This window comes from Sparus aurata, chromosome 20, assembly GCF_900880675.1.
Source record: "Sparus aurata chromosome 20, fSpaAur1.1, whole genome shotgun sequence".
In the NCBI taxonomy this organism is placed as follows: domain Eukaryota; kingdom Metazoa; phylum Chordata; class Actinopteri; order Spariformes; family Sparidae; genus Sparus; species Sparus aurata.
The window spans coordinates 10,823,958-10,843,099 of NC_044206.1; the positions used below are offsets into that span (position 1 = coordinate 10,823,958).

The 19,142-nt window shown below is 43.1% G+C and overlaps 2 protein-coding genes across 3 annotated transcripts; one reads left to right on the forward strand and one right to left on the reverse strand.

The window, feature by feature from the left end:
* Nucleotides 1-46: 46 nt before the first annotated feature.
* LOC115570599 (serine/threonine-protein kinase LMTK2-like) lies at nucleotides 47-6,476 on the reverse strand. Of its 2 annotated transcripts, none has more exons than XM_030399172.1 (5): nucleotides 6,039-6,476; nucleotides 5,786-5,885; nucleotides 3,471-4,150; nucleotides 3,269-3,362; nucleotides 47-2,268 (listed from the first exon to the last, which is right to left on the reverse strand). In XM_030399172.1, the coding sequence occupies exons 2-5, from the start codon at nucleotides 5,805-5,807 to the stop codon at nucleotides 2,078-2,080; spliced, it is 987 nt and encodes a 328-aa protein (XP_030255032.1). In that variant the 5' UTR covers nucleotides 5,808-5,885; nucleotides 6,039-6,476; the 3' UTR covers nucleotides 47-2,077. The 2 variants fall into 2 exon arrangements, with proteins under 2 accessions (XP_030255032.1, XP_030255031.1); XM_030399171.1 differs by having other exon boundaries at nucleotides 3,471-4,182; nucleotides 6,039-6,475.
* Nucleotides 6,477-16,754: 10,278 nt separating this feature from the next.
* Nucleotides 16,755-18,681, forward strand: LOC115570754 (parvalbumin, thymic-like). The gene is made up of 4 exons (XM_030399460.1): nucleotides 16,755-16,911; nucleotides 17,066-17,198; nucleotides 17,365-17,474; nucleotides 18,397-18,681. The coding sequence occupies exons 1-4, from the start codon at nucleotides 16,851-16,853 to the stop codon at nucleotides 18,423-18,425; spliced, it is 333 nt and encodes a 110-aa protein (XP_030255320.1). The 5' UTR covers nucleotides 16,755-16,850; the 3' UTR covers nucleotides 18,426-18,681.
* Nucleotides 18,682-19,142: the final 461 nt, after the last annotated feature.

Consider the following 19,142-nt stretch of genomic DNA (forward strand, 5'->3'; position numbering starts at 1 on the left):
CTGTGTTTGCAGTGAGATATACTGAATGACCATTGAGACAGATAAATCATGTTTCACAGGATGTTTTATATAGAGGCATGCCCACACCGTCTTAAACAATCAAAACCCCAAATTTATAAATGTTGTCTATTAACAGTAGATCAAGTGCAATTCTTGAAAGTAAAATTCTCTGAACTCCTACACTGCTGGAAAAACCAGCATAGACCAGCACCAAGACCAGCACCAAAACACAACATGCTGGTCTTGCTAGTGACTGGTCACTTAAAAAGTTAAAATAAAAATAAAAAACAAATAGAAAATGTGTTTCTGCATCTGTCATTCTGATTTTCATTAGTTGTCAATCTGAATGTATATTTTCCTCTTAAATGTTTCAGAAATGTATATAAATATTCTAAAAAACAAAGGTTTTTATGCAATGGCGGGAGCTAGATAGCGCTAATCTTCTTCCTATGCGTTTTTATCACTTTTACAATAATTTCTAAATACGAAGTACATAACTAAATCAAAACACATTGTCAAAATGTCCTCTTTAACACATTTAAAAACCTATCTCTATCCAAAATCAGAAAGTTAAGGGGCCACAATGACATACTGAGGAAAAGCCACAGGTAAGCTAGCAGCTACCACCTAGCATGCTCAGCTTAGCGAGAAAATGTAACAACAGTGAGTAAAACATTCAATGTAATAATGAGGCGAAAATGTGAGTAACCTTTTTGTGTGTTCGGTTCTGCCAAAATAGAGTACTGATAAATAATTTCATGCTTTTGTTTTTAATGCAACAATTTTAAGGCTAAGTGAGATGTTAGCTTAGGAATGAAAAGGAAAATGTTGCCTAGTAGTAACATCAGCGTCATTGGAACTCAAAGACACTTCATAAGAAAAAAAATTGAAGTAGGCTTAATTCTAAAATCAGACATGACCCAGATGATGTCAAGAACACACGCAAAATTTGGCTATTTACAACATTAGCACAGAATAGGCTAACATGAACGTATAACAACAACAACAACAGTGTGCAGATGTGAAGTTCCCAGCTCCCAGAAGCAATAATTTTAGCTTTAGGTGTCCTTGAACAGCACGTGTGTGTGCGTATGTGTGTGTCTGTGTGTGTGTGTGCGTCTGTGTGTGTGTGTGTGTGTGTGTGTGTCTGTGTGAGTGTGTGTCTGTGTGAGTGTGCATGCGTGCGTGTGTGTGTGTGCTCGTGAACAGGTCCTGCCAGGTTTCCTTTCCTCCTGCAGGTACACTGTATCTAATCAACCAAACCTCGCTGATGCTGGCTCTGTGGAAACATTATCTATTACTTTTAGTTTGTTCAGTTTCTGCCTCCATTGGCCGTAAGGCTTACATTGTTTATTTAGTCACAGCCGCTGATAAATTCTGAGCTGAATACACTCCAGTAATGAGCCAAGCAAACAGGGCCTCCACAAGCACGCTCTGTTTGAGCAAAACAAACTGTATAAACAACATTGTATTTAAGATTAACCTGGAATTTGCTCACCACAACAATTTCAAAGATGAAACAGGATTTCAGACACACTCGACAATTTATTAAAATCGTGTAATTTGATAACATTTCTGTTTCCATTTCACAGCTCGGATCCAAGGTCTCAACCTGGCAGCTTCCAAAGAGCTTTGCAGCTGGAAAGGTACCAGCGGTGTTATGCAACTGGCTGTTTTCTCACATCATAGCCAGTGATCGTGTCATACCAACAACTGTGAAGGCTGAATGCACCGTCGCACAGCCCTGCGTGGCTGTGATGTCATGAGCAACAGGTGCTTTGAATCCATCTGGAGCAGAGAGAGGGAAAAAAATCCATTAAAATCCCTGACTCATCATAAAAGAGGAGGGAGGTGGGGAGATGAGTTCGAGGTGAAGAGGATGAGATCTGGGCGATTACTCAGTTTTTCCATTAGGTCAAGGCTGGCTGTCTGATAGAAAAACAAGTGTGGATGACACATTAGGCCACGTTGGCGGCAGGATGGCCTTTGGCTGAAGGTAGGCGATGTGATAGAAAGTCTGCCGTCCGCCGTGTCATAAAAATCAGCACCTACAACTCAATATGTTTGTGTCTTTTTCTCACAGCTCGAGATCTGACTCGCTGACATGAGTGAGAAACAGGCAGGTTTGGGACAGAAAGCGACGCCTGGACAGAGCAGAGCAGCTCCGTGTTGGGAGGGAGAGGGTGTAGTGCTGAGGTACAGAGTGTTTGATACACTGAAAATGGCAGCTCTTCTCCAAAGCTGAGAAGTCGTCTTCCCACTCCAAGCCTGCAGGCAAAACCAAGCAAACACACAGTTAGTGTGATAACGAAGTGTCAACAGCCTGCAGCATCTGGATTCAGCAAGACTCACAAACACAGTTTGCTCCACCTGTGTCCCACCCTGATCTTGTTACATTGTTAGAGAGCTTCAGTCTGAAGTAGTTAGTGAAATGATCAAATAACTTTTCCATATTGTAGGCCAAATCTTAGTGTCGACATATTATCTCATTCATCAATAAACGTTACATTATTCTTTTTGTACTTCCACTGTGAAAGGCGTACAGCAGGAGTACCTTTATTTCCAGCAATATTGCCAAGTATTTTACCAATGACTAATCCCTCCAGACAATTTGGTTCAACATCCTGTTTCAGCCAGAATTTCATTCTAATATTGTCTGTAAATGCTAATTTACTATGAAATATAGGCATAAACTGAAACTAATGGCATTTCCAAAGTTTTTCTGGTGGTGTTCTTTGTAAAATGGCACTTCATAAGGACTTCAGTAAAAGTCGCAATACCACACTTTAAGATTACCCCATTACAAGTTACATTTCTGCATTGAAAATGATACTTACAATGATAACAAGGATTGTAAATGTCTCAGATAAAGCATAAAATTGGATATCACTGAGTACAAGACTCATGCACTGATCCACTATACATAATTTCCAATGTATCCAATATAGCTCCTTAAAAGAGTTTTCACTGCTTTACTGTAGTAGTCAAGGAACTTGTGTAACTTCAGGCACATGTCAGCCAACTTACATTTGTCTTTTGCATATCCACTGGATGAAGGGGAAAACTGCCAGATCCAAAGTGCCATACAAATCTACATTAAAATAGCTTCACCTGGCTAAATAACAATAACGCTCTCTTGTGTTCTCTTCTACATTTCAGTTAAATATATCTGACATGGCACAAAATGGCAATTTCTACAAAATGTCGCTTTATGTAGTTCACAGGGTACATCGTGCAAAATCACGAGAGAGGTCATGTAACATAGTACCACTGTCCTCTAATGTGACGTCTGGCAGGTTGCAGGAATGGCTGCTTGGCGGAGGTGTGCAGGGCCCAGAGTGCAGCTCCACTGTGGGACTCTCCTAAGAACAGTAACAGTGGATAGTGAGTGGAAATTAAAACGGGAAAACTAAGAAACAAAGCACAAAACCTACCTTGCCACAGTTAAACAGCCAACAGGAGAGCAGTACCTGATCAAACAGGTAGACCTTGACGTCATCGTCAAACGACACGCTCTTCCTCCTTTTTACTGCCTCGTCTCCCTCGGACAAACCTCCTGGAGCAGCGTAGAGTTGACAGGACTTCAGAAGACTCTTCAGCTTGCACGTGTTGAAATCGTCTTTGCTAACCAGTTCATGTTGGATCCCCTCAGAGTTGTTGTTGTTGCTGTCTGGCGCATTGGACCAGTGAGACAGGTTATCGGTGACTTGCCGATCAGCATCCGCTATAGTCGTCCAGCAATCCTCAGTGGGGAGAATGTCACTAAAAAGTCGTTGCGGTATGTCCTCATCACAGAAAATGATCAACCTGTTATGTTGATTCTCGGTCACAGCGTCCTGCTGGGTCACGATGTTCAAATCCTTTTTGAGGAAACTGAACATGTCCTGCATATTTAAAATAAGTCTGGTCCATGGGGCCTCCTTTGTGCACTCCGAGACAGAACAAGAGGAAGGAGTGAGCGTTGGATGATGCGTGGGCTCCTCGAGGAGACGACGCTGTCGAGGGGGGAAGGAGAGGTACGGCAGCCGCGTTACCGAGCTTGATGTGCGGTCACGGCTCCTCCATAACTGGGGGATTCCTCTTCCTCTTTGATCGAGGACGCAGAAGCAGGTGATCGGCTGCAGCTCCTCTTCCGCCTGGATCATCTGACCTGAGGATATCAACACCTGGAGCTCGTCATCCCTGTGTGAATGACCCACACAGACTGAGAGCTTTACAAACAATATATTAAACTCAAATGGCAACCTGCAACCATGACAGTGTTCACAGGAACATGATTAGAGAAAATGATTACACATGTGCAGCTCATTTTGGCTTCACTGAGTTCTGTAGGGGAATTTAGAAACACAAGTGTCTCTCATATAGGCCTTTGCTGCTAAATTAGACGTCTTTTTTTTCTGGAAAAAGCTCTCAGACTCCGCAGTACACGACCTGCTCAGCACCGAGCAGTACACAGCTGGTGAACATGAGCAAAGCATTTAGCAGGTAAAAAGTTAAAGATATTTGCCTCAGTTGTTGGTAGAGACCAAAAACAGAGCTAAAAGAGAGTGAATATTGGACAGTTGAATGGTAATGATGCTCGCGCTTGTTGGAGCATCATACCGGTAAACAGTATTTCTTATTATGACACTGAGGTGTTTAATGTTTAGGCATTATGTATAATGTCGTAAACACAGTCGTGTGGGGATGGCTGGGTGGAGCAAGGGGGACAGAGCCGCTGCATGTGCTCAGCTAGCTCTTGAGAAAGGAGGAATAAACTTCCGAAGTCACATCAGATTCTGCTCTGATCGGGAGCCTGTTACCACGTTTACCTTCTGGGTTTAAAACGCAAATAAACACAAAGGATCTGGAGGTCAAAATCACTTTGGTGGCAGCTATCACCATCAGACAGCCACCGTTGCTGCCAAAAACCTATGAGTCAAACCTGATGTGAGTAAGGCGCAAATGTTCATGGACAAGGTTACATTTTAGTTTCCTTCCTCGCGCTTTCCCAGAAGTTATAGCGTCAGGCTACCAAAAGAAAGGCGCAGTTTCTTTTTTTAGCAACTTGTGGATTTTTCTGGGTTTGAAAACTGCTGGAAATATTTGGGATAATGTATGTAGACGACTGAGTTTTGTGACATGAGTTCTGCAACTAGTGTGAAGTTTGGGCACTTTAACGTAAGATGATACGCCTTGTTTAAAGATAATCTCCATTTCAGTGTCTGCATCGTCTTCTTTTTTTTAATCCACTGGCTATTTTAGGAGTTGCAGAGTGCAGCTTGCCCTTCAGTGTTCACAACAGGATGTACTAAAACTGATTGGTCAGCCTTTGTCCAGTGGATGAAACGGCGCACACACAAGCGCACGCGTGCACACAAACACATACATTATCTGGCCACTCACTCCTGGGCCTGAATAAATATCGGGGCCCATCCAGCCGCGGAGACAAAGACGCAATAGGAAACTTTCACCGCTCTGCAGTAGCCAGGCAACCGATGGATGAGTGACTCAGGAAAGGAAGAGAGGAGCTGACTCACAGCAGCTGTGACGTAAAGGATGTGAAAGGACACACACACACACACACACACACACACGCCACAGTATGGTCTCTCACACACACAAAAACACACACATGCATTCAGGAGGCCGTGAAGGGTCTAATCCGCCCTGTTTCAGGTAAATTAACACGTCATTGTGTAACAGGTGCAGGGGCTCAGGGAAAAGGCGGATTATAATAACTTTTACAAACAGCCGCCACACAGACGGAGACACCAATCACAGAGACAACAAAAACAAATAATACCTTTTCTTGACTTCTTTGTCATTGCATCTCCTTTTAGACAGCCAATTTAAACCATCCAATGAAATCACCAGTCTGGCCCCATCCCTGAAGTACTTAAACTCTGTAAAAGATAAAGAGAGGAAGGAAGCACGGTGAGAAGCTGATACGCATTGCCTCAAAAATGTTGCTGCATCACGATGCTGCAAAATGTGTTGCAACGAGCTTAATCTCTGAGCCTCCAGCATGCATGACACCGGCATATTTCTCTTCCTACCTTGCATCGCGCGAGCCCCGCTCTTTCCCCCGGCTTTTGCCGCAACCACAGAAAGCTCATGGAGGGCACCAAAGGAGACGAGCCAAACATATGGGACAGAGAGAGGAGATAGAGAGATGCATAGAAAAAGAGAGGGGAGGTGCGGATGGAGGGGGATCAGGCGGGATAGAGAGGGAATGAACGAGGGGGGGGGGGTGAAATAAGGGAAGTATATCAGAGGAGGTAAGGGGGGGATGAAAGAAGAGTGAAGCAAGGTGATGAAGAGGATGAGATGAGAAAGGATGCGAGGACAGTGGAAGGACAAAGAGCTCATATATACAGTGGTCTCCCCGGAGGCTGCCGGCCTCTCTGCAGCAGCAGAGTGCAGGATGGGGATCGATAAGTTATCTGGTCTAATGCAACACAGCCGCCTGAATGATTTACAGCAGAGTGGATGTCTCAGTGACTGTACCTCATCTTAATAATTTGCCCATAATTACATTACTGAAATTGCCAGCTGTTCCGGGTTTGTAAACACACAATGAAGTAAGGGATTTATCTGGTTTTAAAAATAAACAATGAAAAACAATTATTTACATGCTCGAAGTGGCTGCTAACATTTTGAGCTTCGCAGCTACAGACTGGTCCTGATGTCTTTTCAAATTCTGAATCTCAGGGCTTCTGAAGACTTGGATTACTTCAGCTGAGCTGTGCAGGCTTTTATTCACGTTTTAAAACAAGTCCCCATCTGCTTCAATTGTTTAGGAGACTGCCGTGACACCGTTTTGCTGTGAAGCTCCAGAAATGTTTTGTGGACTACGAAACTTCACATGACTTTTCTCTGCCACGGGGGTGAAAATACGATGCCAGGTCTTGTGTCTGCATTGTTAATTTCAGAGCCACGTCCCACTTAAGTTATTACGTGCAAATCCAGCTCGACATTGTCTGTTTCCACCACACAAATGATGTTTAATATGGAGATCTGTGGTTCCCAAAGTACAACTCAGGGTCCGTCAAGAGTCCTTCAGGGCTGTTGCCTTGGGTTTTTTAAGTTACATGAAAAATTTTATTAATTCTTCCTAAAAGTAGGAACTACATTTGTGTGTTACACTACATAGCTCTCTCCCCTCATTGTACCCCACCTTTGATATGATGACTCGGTTTGAGTGCAGTCTAAATAGGGGCCACAGTCTTATCTGATTGTAATGCATCATTTTGGTCACTAAATTAAGATGTGAAATTGATCATTTTGCATCATTTTGCAACTTTTTAAAGATTTTCCATGAGCAATTTTGCACTTTTGAATCTGTGATATTTCATCCCTGTCTGATTTTGTTCAGTTAACATTAGCGCCCTCTAGAGGATTAAAGCAGAACAGCAGGCAGCTTTAGCCAGCGCTGTGGCAGGAGCGAGAACTGCAGCAGAGCTCTTAGCTTTTTCCCAGGGTGACCAAAAAGGCAAGGAGATTTTATACATTTGGCTTAAAGATATACATTCACAATAAGTAGAATGTAATGATATAATTAATTTGATTTAACTAAATATTAGGCCTGCAGTTTAGACGTTTAACTACTTTCTTTGGAGCCACTGATGCAGCTATTAGCCCACAGTCTTTACCTCTTACACTTACTGATGCTGTATCAATAATGTTATACACACTGAACACTATTACTACTGCTACTGTACATACTGTACACTATTGTCTATAAGTATCTTCCAAGGCACATTTATCAGGACGTTTCGGCTGCTTAAGTCGTCCCCCTGGCAACAAAATCACTGATGCTGGAGTTCAGCTTTACACACCCAGACAGCATCAGGATGTTGTTCCCAGGAGGCAACAGTGTCACCATTCAGTCCACCTCTGCTTCCCAAAAGAGGGGAAATCAGAGAGAAAAAGGGCAGAGAAGGGGAAAAAAGGGACATAGAGATGGACAGATGGTGTTTCCATTCAGAATAATGAAGGCGATTGCATTTCTGTTCTTCTCCTCCTTTAGCTTTTTTTTGCTCTCTGCACCCAAGGATCCATATCAAATCCATATCAGGTCAGCCAAGGTTCCCTGACTGCTCACTGTACAGTGTTTCAGTATAGTCAACTCTTTTTTCACTGGACTTAGCAGGACACTGAGGATGTGATATAGTCGCTGAGCAGAAACCTGTCTCACCGGCACAAAATGTGAGCTTGTTCCGGTCCGCTCCACTTTCTATTTTCACATCGGAGCTATGATTGATGCCTGCTGCCTTATAATACGATATCGCGACAACTTCTGCGTCCATATGTCAGATTAAAGAGGGATGCATCTTTGGTTTCAGGCCTCCTGCCTGACGCCGAGGAAGCCCTCGTAGTCGTATTTTATGACCTGCTGTAGTTTATTTAAGAGGATAAAACACTGATATGAATACATATCATTTCTCGACTGCTGTGAGACGTGCCGAGAGCCATCAACAGGTGAACGAAAAAAAAGAATGTGTTTGTTGTGCTAGGGGGGGTGAGAACAAGCCTAAGCACTGAGGCGACACTTGGGCTTGAATACTTTTAATGAACTGCCGCCCTCCCGTTGTGTTTTACTGCCCCGATTGAGTTGTAACGTGCACAGCGCATGCCAAAAAGAACTGTAGAACTATCCTTTTACACTGCAGGCGCAGAATCATCATATCCAGACGGTGACTGACACCAAACAATCTATGAGAGGAGGGTAATTGGAAACCATTGGGCTTATTCTGAGCCCTCGGGATAGACCATGCTCGAGGCCTGCCATAGGAGGAACATATGGAGCAGGTCACTGTCCGACGCCAGTGAAACGGCGCTGCAAAGCTATGTGGGTAATATGGGAGAATGAAACATCCAGTCAGGACGCTGGTGGTGTTGTTTGCAGCCTTTATTTGGACACAGCAGAGTCCCACGGCTGCAGAGGAGAGGGGCTGAGGGCGGGAGGGGGGGGGGGCTGAAATGTGACACTAAAATAACGACATACAGAGTGGTAAATATGTCACAGTCGTGTACATGTTTGTTGAAGGGGTTTGGTTTCGACAGCAATAAAACGTAAAGCAAGCCGTGGACCTCTCCTGCAGCCAGGGTGCAGCTCTGCATCCGCTCGTGAACTGAGCGACTAATTTGTTGCAGATCAGCGCCGGCCTTTTGCCACGCAGCGGTGAGCCGCGCCACAAGCTGCCTTTGTAGGGAGAAAAGACTTTTCTCATAGGCGGTAATTACAGAGTCTTAAAGGTTTGCTGACAGAGTGTCTTTAATATGATGACATAAATGTGTAATCCATCTCTGGTCGCTGGCTGAGTATTTATGAGCCTCTGTTGACAGCAGTACACCTGCTCCTCCCCAGTCCAGACCTGGGAACAGTGCCCGCCTAAACTAGCACCACCACTGCCAAAAGCACTGCCATATTGGGAAAAGTGTGTGTGTGTGTGTGTGTGTGTGTGTGTGTGTGTGTGTGTGTGTGTGTGTGTGTGTGTGTGTGTGTGTGAGCTTGTGTTTGTATAAAAAGGTGTAGAGGGACAAAGACGTGAGGTGAGAGCTGAGTGAGAGTCCATCTTTCCCTGTTTCCCGGTGCTATGGGTACATGGATTACGTTGAGTAATTAATTCCTCCATAAATCGACATATAGAATCGATTTCATGATGGAGTGAAAAATAAACGCGTTGTTTTCTCAAGGTGCGTCTGACCTGGTCGAACCGGACTGGTTGAAAGACTCAAATGTGAGTGTTTTGGGTAAAAAACACACTGACCAGAAGTTCTGCTGGTGCATTTGCTAAAAAAGAGAAAACAACGGTTGCACATTTACATTTTCAAGTTGTGTGCAACAAAACAAGAAAACCCAAAGATTTTCAGAGGGGAGTGTTGCTGCACCTAAATACTGATCGATTTACGGGACACATTTTGCATTCCTTGCGTAGTTTGCATGTCCAGATTCGGACAAATAAAGACCAGAAAAGCTAAATGAATCCACCAAACATGACAACTGTGGCTGACTACTACCACTGGACGGCAGTAGAGTGTAGAGGTGACCGTCAGTCGGGGGGAGCAATGTGGTTGAGGATTTCACACATGAGCCCACAAGCTGTGAACCTTGTTAGGGACTGCAGTGGTGGCGATGAACAGAGTCCTTTCATCCAAAAAAAACATTTCCTTCCTACTTTGCATTTTCTTCTGTCGTTTCCCGGGCACACATGCACCAGCTGTGAGCAAGCAGCAAGGAGCAGAGAAACAAAAACAGCTATGACCATTGAAGTATCATATCAGTCTGGTGCTAAAACCCGTGGTGAAAGGCCTGCGCCTGTCCGTCACTTTATGTGGGCCCATTTCATTTTCTGCACTTGTGCCATTTAAAAGGGTTGAGCAATGGCTGCACCTGTGTACGTATGTAAACACTTTTTCCCCATCCTGTCGTTTCGTCAAACCACAGCTGAGAGAGCAGCTTATCGGGGCGAAATGATATTTCAGCAAGAATGTGAATTTCACACAGTTGTCACGCACACATGTACACACACACACACACACACACACATACACACACACACACAAAAGTGGGGAGGAATTTAACTAGAAGATGGTGGGAAACGTGTTGAAAGGCGAGGCCGTGACCTGTGCGAAGACACTCGGGCAGCTGAGACAGCTGTGGGACTCCTCAGCAGGGTTTAAAGTGTTTATGGAGGAGCCGAGTTCAAGCTCTCGTTGACAGAGCTCTTATTTACTCACACACACACACACCCACACACACACACACATAACCCTGATCAGATAAGCGCAGATCTGTTTCAACGGCTAATCTTAAATATGATGAGGTTCACAGGGGCCCGTGGAATATACATAAATATCTTTATTTGGGAATCAGGCGCTGCCCGGGGGTATATCACACTACTTCACACTATAGGAAGAGGAAACAGGATACTGGCTTGCATGTCAGACTCCCACTTTGATATGGAGACTTGTTTTGGCTCAATCACTGTCAAATGGACGCTGTGACAAGGAGAACAGGCTGTGGGAGAGAATGTGTTTCAGGAAAGTTCAGAGCTTTTACTGCTTGTCCTGTACATCCATCCACATATATAAATCCAAACCAAGCCCCTCTCCCTGACACCACTATGTGTGACACCTTACTCTTCTCAGAGACGCCTGAGGGAGTCCCTGATCCCACCCCCCCAAACCCATCCACTCCAGTCTTAGCCCCAAGCACAGATCCTATCACCAGCAGCTTAAGCTGACTGGTATTCATCGGGCCGTGATCCAGTTGCACAGCAGCAACCACATTTAAGTCCAAAATGTAATGAGTCAGGATTGCCGCTTGGTTACGGCCCAAACAGATAAGAAATAGAGCGGCCAGGATTCGGGAGATAGAAATGGCTGCTTCTCTGCGCACTTAATAACAGGCATCCGCCAGGCAAGTCTCCAACATACAAGCACTTCTGCAATTGAGAGGACTTTTTAACTTTAAAAGAAAAGTTTAACCGTTAGGGAATATTTCTTTTAGTAAGGTTATTATTACTGTCTTGTCTCTCCATTAACTGTGAAGCAACTATAAAAAAGCTCAGCATGAACAATAGAAAAAGGGTTCAGACTCATCCTTGGTTGGGACCAGTAACTTCCTGGAGTCTCCCCAGGTTACTCACTGTTTTTGTTTTTTTTAATTTAATAATAAAAGAATATTATATTATCAAACAAATGTGTGTAAATTATAAATGAATGAGCTTTAGAGATATTGGCAGGCAGCTTTATTTTATGTTTTGACAGAACCTGTCTCGCTGATTATTCCTGTTTTCAGTTTTTGTATGTAGCTAAGTTAGCTGTTTGCTGGTTTACATTTCATAGCTAGCACAGACAAGATATTGTTTTTGTAATCTTCTCGCCTCTCTTATGTCCCAGCAAGAAAACAAATGTTAAATTAATAAATTAAATGTCAAATGTTCTCAGATAGCCTATTCTTTGAGGGGTAAATCAAGGACAGCTAACAGTTTAGCATAATCAGTGGAAACAAGGGGAAACAGCTAGTGGAGGGTTTTGAAAGCTACAGGACTGTTTCTTGGTTAAGACCATTGACATTCCTGGAGTCTCCTGAGGTTACCCTTTAGCTTTAAAGTTGTTGGTATATACATAGTTTGTTATGGGTAAGGCCTTCACTTTGGTTATTCTATGGATTAAACATACAAAATACGCAACATGTGTGTAAATTGTACAGCAGCGAGCTTTAGAGATGTTAGCAGGCAGATTTACTGCAATTATGTTTTCCCAGACTGGCTAGCTGTTTAGGCGTTATCTGTTTGCTAGCTTACTTCCTATTCAGGCTACCTAGCAGACAAACGGGAGACTGGTTTTAATTTTCATGTATCTCTCATGTATCTTTTCTTATGAGTGTGTTTCCAAATTCAATTTGTGATAACATGTTGAATTTTTTAATGACATTTTGTTCTCAGTGGAAAAAATAAACATAGCTACCAGTTTGCTCTTTTTGTTCAGGAGGCTAATCAAACTCAGATTGGACTGGACCTCAGCAACACTGAGAATGTGAACACTTTTAAGATCATATCTGAAATTGACATGTACTTGTTTGCTGTGTTGAACTTCTATTAAAATGTTTAATATATTTATTTTCATTTAATTTGTGGGTGATTTTGCCACAGGCCAACACTAGATTGTGTGGAAATATGGAGGTATAGTGTAAAAATGTGAGGCCAGCACTAGCGTAATTCCAGGCAAAGTGTAAAGAGACAGAGAGACATGGTGGACATACAGTAGACATACACCAAATAGAAGCATGTACAGACACAGACTCACACACGTCCATTCTTGAGTGATTTGTGTCAAAACAGAGCAGAGGAGAAGAAGTGATTGTCTGAGGCACAGTTCATGCCACAGACAACCACACAGATTGAAAGATTGGTGCCAAAACATTTTGAGTGAGACAAAACCATTAGCTAGAGTGGAGGGCAGTGGTGGTGGTGGTGGTGGTGCTGTCGGAAGGGTGGAGCTTAGAGTGTGTCCGAGGGGGTATCTTGGCCGAATCTGAGAGCGTCACTGGCATGCTCACACCACAGCTGGTCCGATGGAAATAGAAGAGGCAGTAACCGAGCCCAGGAGAAAGGAGGAGTGACCACTTTCCTCTTCTTCGCTGTCTCTCTGTCTGAGAGGCCAAACGTTTCAGACATTACAGAGGGACTTACAGATTTAGTCTTGCCGGACATTAAGTGGATCCTGATGACATTATCATCCGTCTGAATTAAAATGGCTTTCTATATGAAGTGTTGCAGGCATCACACACAGAGTATAAAATCTGACTTATGTTGCCCTAAACATCTTTCAAAAGTCAATGTGACCATTAAGGAAAAGTTTTCCTGTGAAAGGTTCATAACGTTGGATTTATTTTTTTTTAACTCTTTTCTGTACTGCAAAGATGTTCCTCCTAACATTTATCTTAGCATGTGTAAGTTTAGTTGTGACAGACAGACAAGACTAGTCGTCTGTATTAATAAGTGGGAGTCAATGTAAACTAAAGTTTCCAGCTGAATTCATGATTAAAATAAAAGTTTCCTGGTAAATATGCCAAAGGATCCTGGATTGCATAATTCTACCAGACACCCGCATCTGGCCCACAAACCGTGTGGAATGATGGAACTTAATAAATCAGAGGTGGATCAAGTCTCGGATGGATCCAGATTGCCAGAATAGAATGGACTGTGGCCCAGATTTTGTCCAGTTCTGGTTTATTTGGTTCCCTCATGGCTGACATCTGGCCATGGTGTGGCCTGCTGGTGGCTCAGGTCTGGTGAACAGGATCGGACCACCCAAGTGCAATCATTCCATGCTGTTTTGCACTCTGGGATCCAGAATTAGTTTCAGCGCAAACTGACGATAAAGTCGTATTGTACCATAACATGTTGTATCGTCATACTGTACCATATTGTACCTTCTTTTATAGTGTTATACTGTTCCAAATAGGTTTGTACCATACCAAATTATATCGCACCATATCATATCATATTAAATATTTTACTTGGGGTGGAGCCTCAGCTAAACAAAATTGAACACACAATTATCAATTATCTAGACAATTCTACAAAACTACCTTAACTTTAGACCTAGTCATGAACATGATTAAAGTCTATATCAGGTACACCTATATGGCCCTTTTTAACCTGAGATTGACAAATTCCCTCACAACGTCTTCCAGCCACCCATTTCACACGCTACTGATGAAGGCAATACTGTGGTAAAACACTGCTCTGCTCACTGGGTGCAATTTGGGGTTCGGTGTCTTGCCCAGGTTCACTTTATAACACGTAGAGAGAAGGAGCCAGGGATCGAACAACCAGACCTGTAATTAACTGACGACACATTCAACTACCTGACCTGAACCATGTTCACTTAATCTTTCGAAAGTTTGGGCAATAATGATGCAGCATATTCTGCAAAAAAATAACTTAAAAGTGTGATGGAGAAAGGATGATGGCGAATAGAAAGTGAGAAACTAAACACCAGAGGTGGTTTTCTGCAGTGAAAATCTCGCTTGGTCTACGAAAAACATTGCGTCTGACCCATTCTACCTAAATGATAAGTCAGCAATCTGTATAGTTGCTTATAACTTCAAAAAAAAATACCAAACAATGTCTAATTCTCAAATTTGTGTAAAATGCAACTTACCAGCTGTGTTTGTGTGATACTTACGTCTGTTGGTGTCCTCGCCCTGTGCTGATTGTCGCATTTGCTCAGTGCTTTGCTCAGTGCAGAGCAGAGTTTGTTTTTCAGGCGTGTGAAAGTACAAAACTCCAGGTCCAAATCCCTTTATGATTTCTAGAAATTCACAAAATTGATGTGTTTTCCCTCAAATTAAGCCCGGAGCTACTCCCTGCTAGTCTGCTTTGCTCACATTCCCAGGCGCAGGAGGCAAAAAAGTCACTTTTCTGTCTAAGTGAAAGATTTGTACTCTGACCTCCCCTGTCCTCAGACTCCCTCCCAGCTTCCAGGAAGCAACCAATGCGACAAACTCCCCCAAAACCACTACGTGCACAGGACCGGCGCCCCATCCCCATCCATCTTTCTCTGTGTCTGTCCTTTCCTCTCTGTCCCAGCCCCCTCTTCCTCCTCTCATCCACTGCTCCATCACGCAGGAAGCCTGGTCTTCCTGAAAACAAGCACTGGAGCTTGGAAAGGGACAAGGCTGAGGGGGCAGGTAGGTGAGGAGGGGGCGGCATAGAGGATGTTTTTGTCATTCCTCTGCCCCTCTGGTTGCTGCAGGCCTCACTGTAGTCCATCCTGAGGAAACCACCCTCACGTCATTCTGGCCAGGCCTTGGGCCCACACGTGCTGCCTGTTAGGGCCAGCGTGACGCAGTAACTCCAGCGCTCCGGCAGCCCCTCACACATGGGAGCCATAAGGACATATGTGGAGCGAAACTGCGGAAAACACTGCTTTTCAAAACCATAATGGCACCGGCAAGCAGGAAGAGCTCATACAAAACCACAGAGTGCATTTCAGACAGACAAAAGAGGTCAAATGTGGTAGAGAGAGATACTGCGAGGAAGGTCTGTGCATTGCCAGAACAAAAGTCTGTAGTTTTGCCAGCAAACCACAATCTACTTCCTGTTTGTCGTAGTTGCAAACTGCCAAGTATGAGAATTCCTCAGCAGGTGTTTTTTTTCCAGAGATTCCCAGCGACTGATTTATTGCAACTGAAAAAAAAACATTTTCAGAGGCTGTCTTTTGTTCGCCGTTTCCACGACAAACACTATGCTACTAGGCTACAACAGAGGACATCCTCTCACCTTAGACTCTAAGGTGGGGAGTTTCTTAGACTTAGAGGCTTGCATCAAAATCAATAACTCCCCAAATGGTTATTACAAGGGAACAAATGGAAGAAACCTCAGGAAGAGTAACAAAGTTAAAATACATGCATATATTTTTAGATGCAAATATAGAAATTCAATGAAACACTCATACAGACAGTTTTATAAATCCTTATCTTATGTTAAGTCATGCTACAGCCATGGACTGCTTGCCGTAGGCTAGTTGACTGCTTTTCAGTGTTGCTAAAAAAACATTCACACAGTTTTTACGATGTAGCACTTTTCTTCAGATTTACTGTTGATCCAGTTTTAGTAAGACACTCATTTGAAACTTGCTACTACAGTAGTTTGATAGTTAAGAACTTATGACGGCCTTTACACACAGACTAGGTGATGAATTTACAAATAACTGGTCCATCTCGCACGTTTAAGCATCTTTTTGAATAAAGAGAGCATATGTTAGACGTAGCATGTGAAAACAAGGTGTCTCTGAGCGGAGACAGCTCAATGGAGCGCAGGCTGAAAGTGACAGAGGCCATAATAACAGGATGTTTACAGCCTGCGGAAACACTGCCAGGGACGACCACGAGCAGGCAGCAACTGTGGCTGGAAACACGAGCGAAGAGGAAATGCGGGCCAGCCAGGTTCCCTCCAGATCCACCAAATATAACCTCAGTGGCTTGCTGTTTTGTTTACAGACAGACGCTTCCTGACGGAGGGTCTGTTTAGGTAGATTTCGTTTCCAATATGACCGCTGACCCCTGACGAGACCGCTCTCCATGACACGGTCGTTCAGTGATATGATTTTCTGTCTAAAATCTCACTTTAACACACACAATCACACACACAAACACACAGACAGACACACACACACACACAGTTCGCTCAAGTGGTCAGCTGCAGGTGACAGCAGACAGAAGGACACTGGTGGTTTCTGACACCAGGGGGGTTAAATCTATCCACCGTCACCAGTAGTTTCTTTCTGCCCATCAGTGGTCACATATTGCACCAGGCTGCAACATCCACCACAACAGAGCCTCCGCCACCATGGCAATTACCGACTTTCTCGCTGCCTCAGACATCACTTCAGCCATTAACGCTTGTAAAGGTCAGAGGATGATGAAAGCTTTAAACTTGTTCTAGTCGCAGGATGAAAGGACTTCGTTTTGTTGCATTTCCCTGTAGTTGTGTCCTCAGATTAGAGGACGTCATCATTTCTCTGACTGGATCTAATGCAGTTCTGTCTGTGATTTTGCTTTCAGGTAAGGATTCCTTCAGCCCCAAGATGTTTTTCAAAACAGTGGGTTTATCGAAGAAAACTCCGACAGAGATCGAGGGGGTCTTTAAGATTTTGGACCAGGACAAGAGCGGCTTCATAGAACAGGATGAGTTACAGTTGAGTTTCAAACACAGCTAAAAATCCTTCTGCATAATTAAAGAAAAAAGATGGATTGTTGAGAGTTTTCTGCAGCTTTATGTTTCCATACAAAATGCAGCACATTGAATGTTTTCATCCCATTATGTTTTCTCACTGTGGTGCCTCATCCCTGCTCTTCGCCAGGCTGTTTCTGCAGAACTTCTCCAAAGGAGCGAGGACCCTGACGGCCGCCGAGACCAGAGCTTTCCTGCTGGAGGGAGACTCGGATGGAGACGGAAAGATCGGATGGGAAGGTAGGTGAATATGACGGGCCCTCGGCCTGTAGGTGGATGTATTATCATGAAGAGGAGATCATGGTCTGTTTTTACTAAACTTCTATGAATTACACTGAAGAATGTTCTAAAATACAAAACTTACACATGAAAAAGCTTTTTCAGGCCATTTTAGTATTACTAAGTATGGGAGTAAACCCTCTAAAGTGATCAGATGTTTATGCTAAGGGCAGGAAAACTAAATCAGATGCCAGGATTTAGCCTACATCTACTTTATTGTTCATACTTATAAAAAATAAACAAATATCCTTACATTTCAATCTGTGCTATGTTATTCTGAAAAAAACATATGTAAAGCAAGCAACAGTAGTATATTAAAACCTATTAACATTCAAAGATAATTATTAAGAAAATTGAAATAATAATGATTTTACTCAAAAAAAAAAACAAACAACAACAGTGAAAACAGATAACAAAGGAACTTTTGAGCAAACAATGAAGACAGATTATTTTTGTATTTTTTGCTATGAGTTTGTCAGTTGGAGTTAAAGTACATCATTTAAAATTCTATCTTTTATTGTAGTCTAAAGTCAGAACGACCAAACTCAACAAGCAGAACAGCAAAAACTGTGATAAATCCTCAGGGGAAAAAAAAAAAAAAAAAAAGAAGCATTGTTAATCCTTGAATGTAAATTTCCAGTTAACGGTGAATCAGTGCTCTTAAAGTCAGCACTCTTCATCCCTGTGTTGTGTTTCACCGGTTGCTAGGCAGCTCAAGTGCGGTTACATCAATCACCTCATACATAGGTGTCACCGCCAGAGCCACACACTTCATGTTGGGCCGTGTCTGCAGTTTGTAGTTTGTAGCGCAGAGATGAGATGATGAATTTAATCAAAAACGTCTGAAATTGTTCCTGTCTTCCATTTTCTTTTTTTCTTCCAGAGTTTTCTGCACTGGTCAAGTCTTCATAAAATCATGGCCGATTCGCTATGATTTGTCGTATGGTGATATTCTCAGGACGGACCTCCCTCTTACAATGTTTACTAGCTACAGTTAATACCGTGGACTCAACCGAGGATTCTTATGTGCTTAGAGTAATAACATACGTGGTAGACTGAATGGGAAGTGATGTAATAAAGAATTTAAAGTAGACCACAAAATCAATGTCAATCAATGTGTCTCTCCCTGCCAGAAAAGAGAATAAATAAACATGCTTTTTCCCCATGAGATGTCCGTGTTTTTTTTTGTTTTTTTTTTTCTTTCCCAGTGATAGTACCTAGTGATAATCTTATGAGCAGAATTCTCTCGTGTGCTCCATGTTGTGATGTTATATTGAGCACTGGGAGAGGTCCAGCCTGTGCGGGAGGCTTCGGTTTCTCTAATTAACGGCCTGTGCAACTTTCCACTGTGCAAATGAAGTGTTTGACATTCTGGCAAGCTCAACTGGACACCTTAGATGGAGTAAACTCATTGTAAATCATATGTTTACGTCGAGACTACATGTGCATAAAACTGAACGCATTTTCTTTGGAAAGTTGACGGCCTCAGGCTGAAGAGGCAGCATGTCCCTCTTGTGTTTTGCTCACAGACTGCATCACTTTTTCTGACTTGATGAAATCTGTGGACAACATCAATAAGAGACAAGGATAGTATTGGTTCATTAAGGAAGGGGAGGGATACAGGAAAAG

What these genes read in the sequence shown, in the direction of transcription:
- LOC115570599 (XM_030399171.1), bottom strand. Translation starts at nt 6,351, where the DNA reads ATGAGCTCTTTGTCCTTCCACTGTCCTCGCATCCTTTCTCATCTCATC. An exon ending in CGGGGCTCGCGCGATGCAAG is followed by an intron (nt 5,886 to 6,038) that starts GTAGGAAGAGAA and finishes TATCTTTTACAG; the next exon opens with AGTTTAAGTACTTCAGGGAT. An exon ending in AGGTCTACCTGTTTGATCAG is followed by an intron (nt 3,363 to 3,470) that starts GTACTGCTCTCC and finishes TACTGTTCTTAG; the next exon opens with GAGAGTCCCACAGTGGAGCT.
- LOC115570754 (XM_030399460.1), top strand. Translation starts at nt 16,851, where the DNA reads ATGGCAATTACCGACTTTCTCGCTGCCTCAGACATCACTTCAGCCATT. An exon ending in ATAGAACAGGATGAGTTACA is followed by an intron (nt 17,199 to 17,364) that starts GTTGAGTTTCAA and finishes GCTCTTCGCCAG; the next exon opens with GCTGTTTCTGCAGAACTTCT. An exon ending in CGGAAAGATCGGATGGGAAG is followed by an intron (nt 17,475 to 18,396) that starts GTAGGTGAATAT and finishes TTTTTCTTCCAG; the next exon opens with AGTTTTCTGCACTGGTCAAG.